Genomic DNA, 13,332 nt, shown 5'->3' with positions numbered 1-13,332 from the left:
TGGCACTGCTTGTGGACATGCCATTTGTTACAGAGAGGAGCTGTGTCGGTCGGTTAGGGCTCTAAAAGTGTATTTGTCTGCCACAGCTCCCTTTTGGAAGTCAGACTCGCTGTTTGTTTTGGTGGCTGGTCCAAAGAAAGGCATGGCGGTCTCGTCGGCCAACATTTCCAGGTGGATCAGACAGATTGTAGTGCAAGCCTACACCTTGAAGGGACAGGTGCCCCCCTTTCCGGTCACGGCCCACTCCACAAGGGCAATCAGAATGTTTTGGGCCTTCCGACACCAAGCGTCAGTCGCTCAGGTGTGTAAGGCGGCGACCTGGTCATCTGTCCATACGTTTACCAAGTTCTACAAGGTAGACGTCAGTGCATCGGCTGATGCCTGTTTTGGCCGCACAGTTTTGCAGGCGGCCGTAAAGTTGCAATTCAATATGCAATACATTTTGTTTTTTCCTGGTTTTTCTATAAAAACGCAGTACCATTAAGTTAATGCGCTGTTGCATTACATTCTGCAGTTTTGATGCGGTTGTGGGTAGTCACTCCTGTTGAGGTTACCCTGTTTTTGTGGTGGTTTTCTCCACGCACTGTTGTTTTTTGTGGGTAAAGTTTCACTAGTTCCCACTTGCCATGGTGGATGAAGTTTTTATGCTGTTTTTCCCACCCCTCGTTTGGCACTGCATTGGGACGTCCCATTTAGTTACAGAGAGGAGCTGTGTCGGTCGGTGAATATGAGAGAAAATAGGATTTTTTTTGTACTCGCTGTAAAATCCTTTTCTCTGTAATTCATCGACTGACACAGAACCCTCCCCTCCTTTTTCTCTTTACGTTATACTGCTTGTTGACGTACTGATGACTGCATGGCAGGCTGGAGGGTTGTTGCCCAAGGGACCGTCCCCTGGGCGGAACTAAGGCCGCGTACACACGGGCGGACTGTTCGCTCAACTTTGTCCGCTGAACAGTTTTTCAGCGGACAGTCCGCTCGTGTGTGGGCTTCAGCGGACAGTTTCAGCGGACAGTCTGACGAACAAAGTTTTTCGGAATTTCCGTAAAACTGTCCGCTGAAACTTGGTTTGAGCGGACAGTCCGCTCGTGTGTAGGCTTGTTCGTCAAACTAAGTCTCGCGCATGCTCAGAAAGAATTTACACGCCGAAGGTTGCATTGCAGTGTATAGGACGTCGTTTTTCTAGTCCCGTCGTACGTGCCGTTCACGTCATCGCGCACGGTTTCAGCGGACTGTTCGTTCATCGTGTGTGGTCAAGTCCGCTCATGCTAATTTTGAGCGGACTGTTTGTCAAACTGTTTGACGAACAAAGTTGGGTGAACAGTCCGCCCGTGTGTACGCGGCCTAAGAGTTCTGAGTGTTGCATAACAAGTAATGCCTAGTATTCTCCTAGTAATGGGCATAACAACCCAATGGCTAAGAGAGGAGCTGTGTCTCTCAGTGAATTACAGAGGAAAGGAATTCACGGCGAGTACAAAAAATCCTATTTTTATGCAGCCTCTTGCCCTGTCCAGGGCCTCCATTAGCTGGCTACATCCACACAGGTGTGGGGTGTTTGGCACCTAAGCCCCAACTGCACTAGGGCTCCTCCCAACTTGGCTTATATCTAGGTCCTGACTCTTCCATAACATCACTGCAGGAGGGCTCCAACTGTAAGGGGCCTAGCACCCGATGACACTACCTTCTGTAACCAGACACTATTTTGGAATACAGCCACCTACTAGCAGACTAGCTAACTGTGCCTGCCTACAGGTGTTCGTTATACGGCGTGTGCTTGAAATTAGGGTGAGTCTTTAAAAATGATCCAGGAGACCCAGATAGTTTAGAAAATGATACTACTAGTCGTTCCATTGTTCTCGTAATGTTGTTAATGCGCAGATCTTCACTCCCATTCCGTTTTCTTCGGGAAAATCGCAAATAAAATAGTTTTTGTGGGGAGTGGAACTGGTGCTTTTGCCCTTCTCACCTAGGGGGTAATGATGTCCCCAGTTGCCTGATGCCTCCTGAGATACCCACATCACCCATCCCAGCAGGCTTTTGGGGGTGTTCTTGGCATCACATCATTAGGGGACTGACTGCAAGAACCTGGACCATCTGTAAGGAATGTATAGTGCCTCTTCCTATACATGGCTGATCTTTTTCTGTAATTGGGGTCCACTATGGGGTGGGAGGGTTGCTTTAACATATTACACCCTAAATACAGGTGTAATATGCAAGATGTTGATAAAGGTGTCGTTATCCTTTTAAATTGCTTTTCCATTTCAGGTTTCAATGTTTTCTGAGTCGCTGGCCTGGGACACACATGCTGAATTTGATGCCAGAACTCCTGACCTGCATACAATTGTGGGGTGTCACTGGTCCCCAAAAAGTGTCCGTGTCAGATTTGTTCACCACAATTTCGCATTCCCGTTAAAAACGCTGATTACTAGTAAAAACAATAAAAAATATAAAAAATCCACAAATTGAACCCATAGCTTGTAGATGCTATAAATTTTGAGCAAGCCAGTCAATATACGCTCATTGGGATTTTTTTTTTACCAAACACATGTAGCAGAATACATATTGACCTAAATTCATAAAGAAATTAGATTTAATTTTTTTTTTTTTTATTATTATTAGGAATGTTTTATAGCAGAAAGTTAAAAAAATATTGTTTTTTTTTTTCAAAATTGTCGCTTTTTTTGTTTATAGCGCAAAAAATAAAAACCGCAAAGGAGATGAAATACCACCAAAAAAGAGCTCTATTTGTCCGGAAAAAAAAGACAAAAATGTTATTTGGATACAGTGTCGCACGACCGCGCAATTGTCAGTTAAAGCGCTGTATGGACTGGTCATGAAGGGGGTAAAATCTTTCCGGGGCTGAAGTGGTTAATCATTACAAGAAATTTAAAGAAAGATTGTAATGCGTATGTCCAGTGTAATTTAGCAAGACATTTGAATAATAGTCCCATAGTGGTACTTTGTAATTATCGGTCACACTCACCTTTCTTCTGTTCGCTTTGAAAACACCCTTTGCAGCAACTTTTTATAAATTCCGCCGCCATCCTAGGCGTAGCTGAATGTCATTTGCAGATCAGAGGCCGGGTGCCCTGTAAATCAGTCCTAATAAACAGAGGGAGACACGTTTATAACAGTAAGCAGTTTAGACAACAACAACAACCAAAAAAATCCTCTACAAAATTTTGGCATTTCAACAATGAGCGATACAAAGCAATGAGGAGGAGCTATGCAAACGAGCCGCAGGATTGTATCACATTTGGCTCAGTGTTCTAGGAGATAAGGAAACAAAAAATAAGGATAAGAAGAATGAAGCTATGAATCATGAGATAATACAAATACTTGTCTTATCGCAGAGGGATTGCAACAGACTGGAAGTTTTAGATATTGCCACATAGGACTGGAATCGCATCCAGAGAAAAACGAAAGAATGGGAAATAGACTTCTCCTAGGATAGATCGGGAGGATGAACTTTCCCAGCAATAAAAACGTGACCGGGGTTCAAGTACATCTTAATTCCATCCAAAACAAACAGAAAAAAAAATAAATAAATACACTTTAAAGTGACATTAATGCTGCGTGTTCTGGGAATGCGCACACAAACGTGCAGATTAATTGTTGTTGATACCCCTAATGCAGCAAGCAGATGTGCATTTTGCTGCACTAAAAACATGCAAACCAGCATGCAGCAGAAAGATCCAGAAGCTGCTTTCCTGCGTTTTGATGTCAGTGGGCTTTCTCTAGACGAAAACTATGCAAAGAAAAAAAAAATGTGCAAAAAATAAAAAAAGCTTGTTTCAAAAAAGCTGAGTGTGAACGGGTCCTTAAAAATATCCTGATTCTCCAGAATTCATACATACACATCTACTACCTCCGGAAAAATTTACCCCATATGACCAGGCCATTTTTTGAGATACAGCACTGCGTTACTTTAACTGACTCCCCAAATAAAATGTAAAAAAAAAATTCACAAAAATAGAGCATTCTTTTGGTGATATTTGATCACCACTGCGGCGTGTGTTTTCTAAAAAAAATTTTTTAATTTATATATTTTTTATATTTTACGTGATAAACAAAAAATACTGACGATGTAAAAAAAAAGAATATATATATTTTTTTCTTTCTGCTATAAAAAATAAATAAAATTTAAGCCAATATGTATTCTGCTACATATTTGTGGTTAAAAAAAAATAAAAATCCCAATAAGCGTATACTGATTGGTTTGCTGCGCAAAAGTTATAGCATCTACAAACTCTGGGATATATATATATATATATATATATATATATATATATATAGTGGAATTTTTATTTTATTTTATTACTAGTGATGGTACCAATCAGTTACTTATAGCAGGACTGCAATATTGTAGCAGACATTCTGACACTGACGCATTTGACACTTTGTGGGGACCAGTGACACTAATACAGTGATCAGCACTAAACATATTCACCGTTGCTGTACTAAGGACACTGGGATAGGGGTTAAATACCTGGGGCTATCAAAGTGTTAACTGTGTGCCTAGCCAGTGTTTGTGTGTACACAGTGTACTGTTTTACTAGGGGAAGAGGTGGATTTTATTCCTTGCTTTGCAGGGACACAGAATCCATTCCATCCCATTCCCCCCCCCCCCACCCCCTATCAGAACGGATATCTGTCATGTTTACAGAGAGATCTCCGTTCTGCCTCTATTTTTTGTGTGTTTTACCGAAGATCGACAAGGTGCTGGCACCTGCAGATCGGCTTTGGCTGTGATTAATCGCGATGCCGGCGGTGTGCGCCTCCTAGGTGCAGGGTCACGTATATACAGTATCTCACAAAAGTGAGTACACCCCTCACATTTTTGTAAATGTTTTCTTCTATCTTTTCATGTGACAACGCTGAAGAAATGACACTACAATGTACAATGTACAATGTACTCACTTCTGTTGCCAGTGGTTTAGACATTAATGGTTGTGTGTTGAGTTATTTTGAGGGGACAGCAAATATACACTGTTATACAAGCTGTACACTCACTACTTTACATTGTAGACAAGTGTCATTTCTTCAGTGTTGTCACATGAAAAGATGTGAGAAAATATTTACATAAAGGTGAGGGGTGTACTCTCTTTTGTGACATACTGTGTGTGTGTGTGTGTGTGATCTGGACAGAAGGGCTGCCCTGTAGTAGTAAATGTGTTATAGGGTGGTCCAGAAGCAGTTATAAGCCCTGTAAACTATTTTCATGATGCGATTTTTTTTTTTTTTTTTGCCTCCTTGTAAGGTGCTTTGTGAGCTCCAAAACCTTTTCTTTTCTTCATTAATTCTGTTTGTTTGGGGCATTACTTGGGGTCGTGTACTGCATACTACTGTATGCACACTACAAATCCCATAGTCCATGGTTCATCTTAGGAGCCAGCAAGAGAGGGTGGCTACATTTCTACATACAGTGGGACGATGGAGAATGAACGTAAAGACCCTCTGGTGCAAGAATGTGTCAAACTTGCAGCTCTCTGGCTGTTACTGAACTTCAGGTCCCATCGTGCCTTGCAATGCATTACTGGTCTTGTAGTTCCACAACAGCTGGAGGGCTGCCAGTTTGAGGGAAGTCAGATCATAGCTGCAAGAAAAAAAAAGAAAAAGGCAAGTTGGAGATTTGGAGGAGACAGAGAGCACTACAAACCCTGATGAGTTTACTTCCTCTTTCATTCCCTGCAAAGGCAAAGCATAATGGACTACTATGCATCGCATAGTAGCCCATTATGTGTCACTTACCTGACACAGGAGCCAGCGAAGTCGCCGCTGTCCCCTGTAGTCCGCCGCATCCATCTTGTTGGTGGGGTCTCGCAGCTCCGCCGCTGTCATTCGGCGAAGCCGCGATGACGTCACTCCCGCGCATGCGCACGGGAGCCGACACGCGCGGCAGCTCCGTCGCTGAGAATGCCACGCTCAGTGCGCCTGCGCGCCGCTGTCTACGGCGCATGCGCCATAGACAGCGGTGCCCGTTTTCGGGCAAATATCTCCTAAACCATATAGGTTTAGGAGATATTTCTTGGACCTACAGGTAAGCCTTAATCTAGGCTTACCTGTAGGTCAAAGTGGTTTGTAAGGGTTTACAACCACTTTAAGATGTGAGTTGTGGCTGCATCAGTCTGTGTGACTGAGCCCTAAGGGTCCTTTCACACGGGGCGGATCAGTGATGATCTGCCCCGGAGCGATCTCCGCTGAGCAGGAAGATGACAGGTCTGTCTCTGCACACTGTGCAGGGACGGACCTGTCACAGCGCCGCTCTCCCCTATGGGAGATCAAGTGACGACGATCAGATCTGATGACGGATGGAAAAATAGCTTTTTCCTCCGTCACGCTTTTTCGGGTCGGATGTCAGTGGACATGTCACCGCTGACATCCGACGCTCCATAGAGCTCTATGGAGCATCCGTTCAGGTCCACCTGAAAAACTGACAGGCGGATCTGAATGGATCGGTAGTGTGAAAGGGGCCTTACCCTGGTGAGAAAAAAGCACATTTAACTGCTTCCCGACCACCTCACACAGATATACTGCAGCAGAAGGGCACACAGAGGCAGATTAACCTACCTATACGTTGCCGTTTAAGATGCGGCTTGCAGGCACGCACGCGCCGGGAGCTCTGTGAGCGTGATCACGGGTCCTGCGGACTCTGCGTGTATATCCGCAATTGTCTCACGGGGAGGAAGAACGGGGAAATGCTAATGTAAACAAGCATCTTCCCGTTCTGCCTAGTGACACTCACTGATCACCACTCCCTGTGATCAGGAGCGATGATCAGTGTCGTGTCACACACAGCCCCTTCCCCCCACAGTTAGAATCACTCTCTAGGACACACTTAACCCCTACAGTGCCACCTAGTGGTTAACCCCTTCACTGCCAGTCACATTTGCACAGTAATCAATGCATTTTTAATTGCACTGATCGCTGTATAAATGTGAATGGCCCCAAAATTGCGCCAAAAGTGTCGGATGTGCCTGCCATAATATCGCAGTCCCAATAAAAATCACTGATCGCCGCCATTTACTAGTAAAAAAAAATAATAATTAAAATGCCATAAAATTATCCCCTATTTTGTAGACACTATAAGTTTTGCGTAAACCAATCAAACACTTATTGCGATATTATTATTATTTTTTTACCAAATATATGTAAAAGAGTACATATTGGCCTAAACTGAAGGCAAAAACATTTTTTTTTATATATATTTCAGGGAAACTTATAACAAAAAGTAAAAAAATAATGCATTTTTTTCACAATTTACGCAATTTTTTTGGCTTATAGCGCAAATAATAAAAAACGCAGAGGTGATCAAATACCACCAAAAGAAAGCTCTATTTGTGGGGAAAAAAGGATGGCAATTTTGTTTAGGAGCCACGTCGCACGACCGCGCAATTGTCAGTTAAAATGACGCAGCGCCGAATAGCAAAAAAACGCTCTGGTCTTTGGCCAGCCAAATGGTCCGGGGCTGAAGTGGTTAATACACGTTAATAAAAAGCATCTAGATGACAAGGTCTGAATGGGCCCTCAAGTTGGACAAACTGACAAGTTTACTGTCCATTGACTACATACAATAATGGAAAAGTCTAATCTCTGCCTGCACACTGACTGAGGATGAGCAAGTTAAGTAAACTTTCTAACCGCCAGCTCACATGGCAAACCACCAAACCTCAGAGAGGAAGTTCCTCTCCAGATTTTAGTATGATGGGAGGGTTAATAAAGCCACAAAAGTGTCAACACACACAAATCCATTCCTTAATACCAAATACGGCCAATACGGTAAACCAGGACAGCTTTGATGCTGTTCGCTGTACTATTGCTACAATGCTGTACCATTGTGCGTATACAGGATTTTTGCCCTGTTTTCAAATGTTGCTTTATGCATTGACATACCACCATAGACTCTGTACAGTTCTGGTCACCTGCTGAATTTGCACCATCCATGGGCAGGTTAACTCTTCAAAAATACTCAGAAAATGAATCCAATGCTATAAAGCAAATTAATCCAATTTTAACTTGCTATTGTATTTGCACATACGTGATATGGAATCAAACTACGGTGCCTACAAATCTCCATATGTAACACTTTAAAAACCTATACAGGTTACCGGGTTTAGTGTTTAAACGTACATTCTGGCACTAGAATTATTGCTCTCGCTCTGATATTTGTGGTGATACCTCATATGTGGTGCGATCACCGTTTACATGTGCATATGCATTTGTGCATGACCACAGGGGGCTGTTTTTTTTTTTTTTTTTTAAATGTCATTATTTACCCTAAATTTTATTTAGTTTTAAATTTTTTTTCTAATTTATTGCTATCGCAATGGATGAACTACTGTGCAGCGACAGGTCCTCTACATGGATAAATCGGGGGTCTATTATGCTGCATACACGCGACCAGACTTTTCGAAGGACTAGGTCTGACAGACTTTCGGCGGAGTTACGATGGACTTTCCGAACTAACGGACTTGGCCACACACAAGCACACCAAAGTCCGACGGATTCGACCGTGATGACGTACGACCGGACTAGAATAAGGAAGTTCATGTCCAGTAGCCAATAGCTGCCCTAGCGTCGGTTTTCATCCGTTGGACCAGCATACAGACGAATGGATTTTTCAACTGGACTCAATTCCGTCTGAAAGATTTGAAACCTGTTTTAAATCTAAAGTCCGTATGATTTTTAGACAGCAAAGGTCTGATGAAGCCCACACACAATGAAATTGTCTGGCGGATTTGTTCCGTCTGACCTAGTCCACCTCTTAACCTTTGGCAAAACTCTTCATCGCTCCATGCAGCTGCTTCAGCTTTGACACCTGCCCCCCCATTGCCCTCACTTGTGCACAAACAACCGCCCCCCCCCCCCCCCCAATCAGCTCACCTCAGGAGCCACCAATCTCAGCTTCCCACACAAGTCCATTTGTGGCTCTACCTCTCCACCACTGGATGGATAGCAGTGAAATCATCCAGCATGGGATTGAAGCCCATAAACACATTTGTGCACTGGAGGCTGTCATTCTGTGTCTGCCCTACTAGCTGCAAGCGGTTGTGAGAGCTGCAGGGAAAATCGCGCTGTCGCATGTAGCACAGAAGCTGGGCTTCTGTCTTTACAAGTTACAGTAAAAGAGCGATGATAGTGAATCTGGCCAGCTGGGCCTATATTAAGGTTGGGGCCTGTAGCTGCGGCTCCAATAGCCCATATGTTAATATGACCCTGCACCCGCATAGGCAGTTTTTTTTTGTTGTTTTTTTTTTTTGTTTGGTGAATGTGATCTATGCTTTTATTCCCTAAACCTTAACCCAACCTGTATCTGTCACCTCACACCCAACCATATTCTTAATCCTTTCCCGTGCCAAAAAACAAAACAAAAAACTCAACGTCATTGTATATCAGTGACAGACGTGTTGTCACCAAGACAATGCTGGAACACCTCTGCCAAAATATCTGCACAGAACACAGCTAATCAGTCATAGCAACTGAGAACATCACAGCTGTAACAATGTTGCTGTTTTCACATATTTGTTCTCTTTGTTTCTTTCCACGTTTCCTTTTTGTCTCATCTTTTCCTGTTTTGTCTCTCTTGCGTGCAAATTGATAGGAAAACCTGGAATTTTTCCATGCGCTATAGGAAAAGGTGTAACTAGCGGTCACAGCTGCTGTGGGCAACAGCCAGATCCCTCAGCGCGCAGGAAAGAGGGCCTGTCCTCCAAGTTTCAGCCGACTGACCAAACAATTGTTTATCTTGACATCAGCGGTGAGGGAATAAGGACAAAGTGGACAGAGTTAAGCTCCCTCTCCCAGCTGTGTAATCATTCCCTGAGCCTGTAATAACATGTGGGACTCACAAGGAATTAAACCCACGTGCATATTGTTGAGGCCGAACTCTCGTTGAATAACAAAGTGGCCAAAAACAAAAATTTAAATGTATCAAAGCCCTAAAAATAACAAAATATTTAAAGTGATTGTAAAGTCTTGTTTTTTTTTTTTTTTTCCTACAAAAATAAAAAAACATGTTCTAATTACCTGTCTGTTGCAGTGGATTTGCACAGATCAGCCCAGATCCTACTCTTCTCGGGTCCCTCTTCAGTCCTCCCTCCTGTTCAGTGCCCCCACAGCATGCAGCTTGCATTCAGACACGGGGCCATGGCCCGGCCCTGCCCCCTCTCTCACCTGATTGGCTAGCTGACTTTGACTACAGCGGGAGACATTGGTGCTGCTGGTGTGTCTCAGCCAATCATGAGGGAGAGTCTCAGACGGCTGAGACACCCGTAGACATCTCCGGACAAAGATGAGGTACGTATTGGAGGGGCCGAGGGGGGCTGCTGTGCACAGAAGGCTTTTTATCTTAATGCACAGAATGCATTAAAGGAGAAGCACAGCCCAAGCTTGTTTGCCTGTACTTCTCCTATGGATCACAGGAGTGCAGTTCGTTTTGCAATCCTGTGACTCGGTTTCAGCAAAGAGCTGGCTGAAGTCTGCTCTCTGCTGAGGTCACAGCAGTCGGTCCAGGCTCTGCCTCATCACGACAATGGAAGTCGGGATCCGCCAGGTCCCTGGACGACACCCAGTTCAGCCTCTCAGTAAGCAGCTGATAGCCCAAGCCAGCAGCTCCCACCCCCTCCACAGCCCAGCACTCCAGTGAGCGAGGAAGGGCCAGAGCAGAGAGCTGTGACTGACTGTCACCAGCTCTCTACTCGTGGAACTGTGAGAACCGAGCAATTGGCGGTTTTTCAATCGCTCGGTTCTCAGGGTTGGAGGCGCCAGGTGACCAATGCTGCATCCAGATAGGTAACTATTAGACCCCTTTCACACTGAGCAGCCCCGGGCATCAGCAGTAAAGCAGCACTATTTTTAGCGCTGCTTTACCGTCGTTTTAGAGGCTCTATTCGGATGCTAGCCGGGTGGTTTAAACCCCCGCGATAAGCCGAAAAGGGGTTAAATCACTTTGCCGGCGGTATAGCAGCACTGCCCCATTGTTTTCAATGTGCCCCAAAGAAGCTGCTGGCAGGACTTTTTTTGACGCCCTGCCAGCTCACCGCTCCAGTGTGAAAGGAGCCGCTGTTTCAGGGTGCTTTGCAGGCACCATTTTTAATGCTATAGCGCCTGCAAAGCGCCTCAGTGTGAAAGGGGTCTTAAAGAGGGATTCCACCAAAAAAAAAAAAATATTAAAAGCCAGCAGCTATAAATACTACAGCTGCTGACTTTTAATAAATGGACACTCACCTGTCCCGGGTTCCAGCGATGCCGGCAGCCGAGGCTGATCGATCCCTTGGCTGCTGCCGCCACCATTCTAGGTGAGGGAATCAGGAAGTGAAGCGAATCGGCTTCACTTCCCGGTTCCCTACTGCGCATGCGCGAGTCGCGCCGCGCAATAGGAAATCTCCGCGCTGTCACTGGGACCCGTGTGTGTCCCAGCAGACAGCGTGGCAGGACAGGAAATGGCGTAGACTCCCACGGGAGTCTATGCCCGGAAGTGGGTGTAAATACCTGTCTTTGACAGGCATCTCCACCCCCCTCCCCCCTGAAAGGTGTCAATTGTGACACCGGAGGGGGGGAGGGATCCGATCAGCGAAGGTTCCACTTTAGGGTGGAATCCCGCTTTAATCTGTAAAAAAAAAAAAAAAAAAAAAACATACTTCTCTTTTAAGATAAAAAAAAAAACCTTCTGACTTTACAACCCCTTTAAAGCTGAACTCCTCTCCTGTACTGAAATGACTTACTTATTTCACTACACACTATGAGCTTCTCTGGAGCCTGCCTAATTTGCTGGCTGGAGGACACCCAGTATCGTCTGACAGTCCTTAACCAGCCCCTTTAATTCATTGGATTTCAGTTCTTTCAGTCACATGTGGGTGTTGCCTAAGGTGGCGAGCAAGAAAATATAGCCAGCCTACAACTCTCCCTTCCAGGTTTACATCCACCCAAGTCATTTTGATATTTGCATAGCTCCTCCCAAGGGCCAGCTCACTGCTTGCATCAGGACTGAGGGCTCTTGAAAGGAGTACTGATGTGATGTTCACAGAAAGCTATGCACGCCACCCTGCCGGCCCCTCCCACCAGCTTTGATCTGCCTACATTGCATAAAGATGCACAAAGATGCAGTGATCACATCACTGCGTCTAAAAAAAAAAGGTGTGTGATGAAAACCGGTTTAATAAAAAAAAATGTAACTTGCATGATGATGAAGACAGGAAAGGAGGAACTGGAGTGAGGTTTGATTATATCACTACTGTGCTGCATACAGTTCTCCTTACTGAAGGCTTTGGCATGAGGAAGCAAAGCCCTGACTCTACCAAGATGGCTGCCTCACAATGGCGACTGGTGCTCCAGCCCCGGCTTCTCCTCCTGGCCGCAATCAGCAAGTGGGTGGGCTCCAGCTCTAATCATGTGCTTCACGAAAAATAGAAAACCCCGTAGAGATCTATGCATCCGGCGCCCTGCATGGAGATTAGGAGGCAGGTGCATAGAGATTAGGGGGGCGGCATCTCTTCACGCCGTATAGACGGGCTGCTGCCTCCATGTATTGCAGAAAAAGGCATGATAAATCGGTAATGGGGAATGGATCAACTGCACAAGAACCACATGCAATACTGGTGACTAGTCATTTGCTACCTCCTTGCCTTTTTGAGTTTTTTGTTCCTTTTTTAAATTTTTTCTTCTGAGAGAATTTGGCAATTCCGAGTGATACTAACATTTGTGGCAATATGCACCAAGGGACGACCGCTAGGAACTCGGATTGCTTTCATTGTGGGCACTCATCCCTGGGAGCACACTGCCCTAAGTTCGTACCATTTGGTGCACCGCCCAACCGCAGCAGCTGTCAGCTTCTCATTGAGTTTTACATGCTGCCGGCGCCTTGTTCCTTCCGCCCACACCTAAAACACCTGAGTCTTATGCAGGACAACAAATTAAATGCCCAGTGTGTGTATGGGGCCTTACAAAGTAATGAAGCAAGGGTAAAGATAACTGTGCTGGAGCATACTTCTTCAAAACAAAAATCAACAATTGCAGCTCCTGTATCTCAGTTCTGATTGGTTCCCTTCAAGGGTACAGAGTTTTTCTGATGCAATACAGAACATATCAGTGAGGGAAAATTCTACAGCGCTTGCACATGGCTCCTTAATATCAAATATAATCCCTGCCAAGTTATACAGCCTTATCTCCAGCAACATTAAACCCCCTCATGGAAAAACTCTCTGCACTCAAATCGGCAAAAAATTCTAAAATAAAACTCTGAGATAAGAGGCTGAGATAACCTGTTCTTAGAAAAGGATCTGATTATATAACGGAAAACCTGCACGACCGCTCTGCAGAAACACAAATCTTCTA

The 13,332-nt window shown here is 44.7% G+C and overlaps 1 protein-coding gene across 3 annotated transcripts in view; it reads right to left on the bottom strand.

Moving 5' to 3' along the window:
- TC2N (tandem C2 domains, nuclear) overlaps nucleotides 1-13,332 on the bottom strand; it is a 141,270-nt gene that overhangs the window by 82,994 nt on the left and 44,944 nt on the right. For all 3 annotated transcript variants that reach the window (XM_077466755.1, XM_077466754.1, XM_077466756.1), the window contains one exon: nucleotides 2,984-3,102. In XM_077466755.1, coding sequence (XP_077322881.1) covers nucleotides 2,984-3,044 — 61 coding nt within the window. In that variant the 5' untranslated portion in view covers nucleotides 3,045-3,102. The remainder of the gene's footprint in view (nucleotides 1-2,983; nucleotides 3,103-13,332) is intronic.

The sequence above is a fragment of the Lithobates pipiens genome, unplaced genomic scaffold, assembly GCF_037356315.1.
Source record: "Lithobates pipiens isolate NorthernLeopardFrog02 unplaced genomic scaffold, aLitPip1_a1.2 Scaffold_37, whole genome shotgun sequence".
Classification (NCBI taxonomy): domain Eukaryota; kingdom Metazoa; phylum Chordata; class Amphibia; order Anura; family Ranidae; genus Lithobates; species Lithobates pipiens.
The sequence above is the reverse complement of the archived record's forward strand: the minus strand, read 5'-3'. Positions and strand labels throughout refer to the sequence as shown.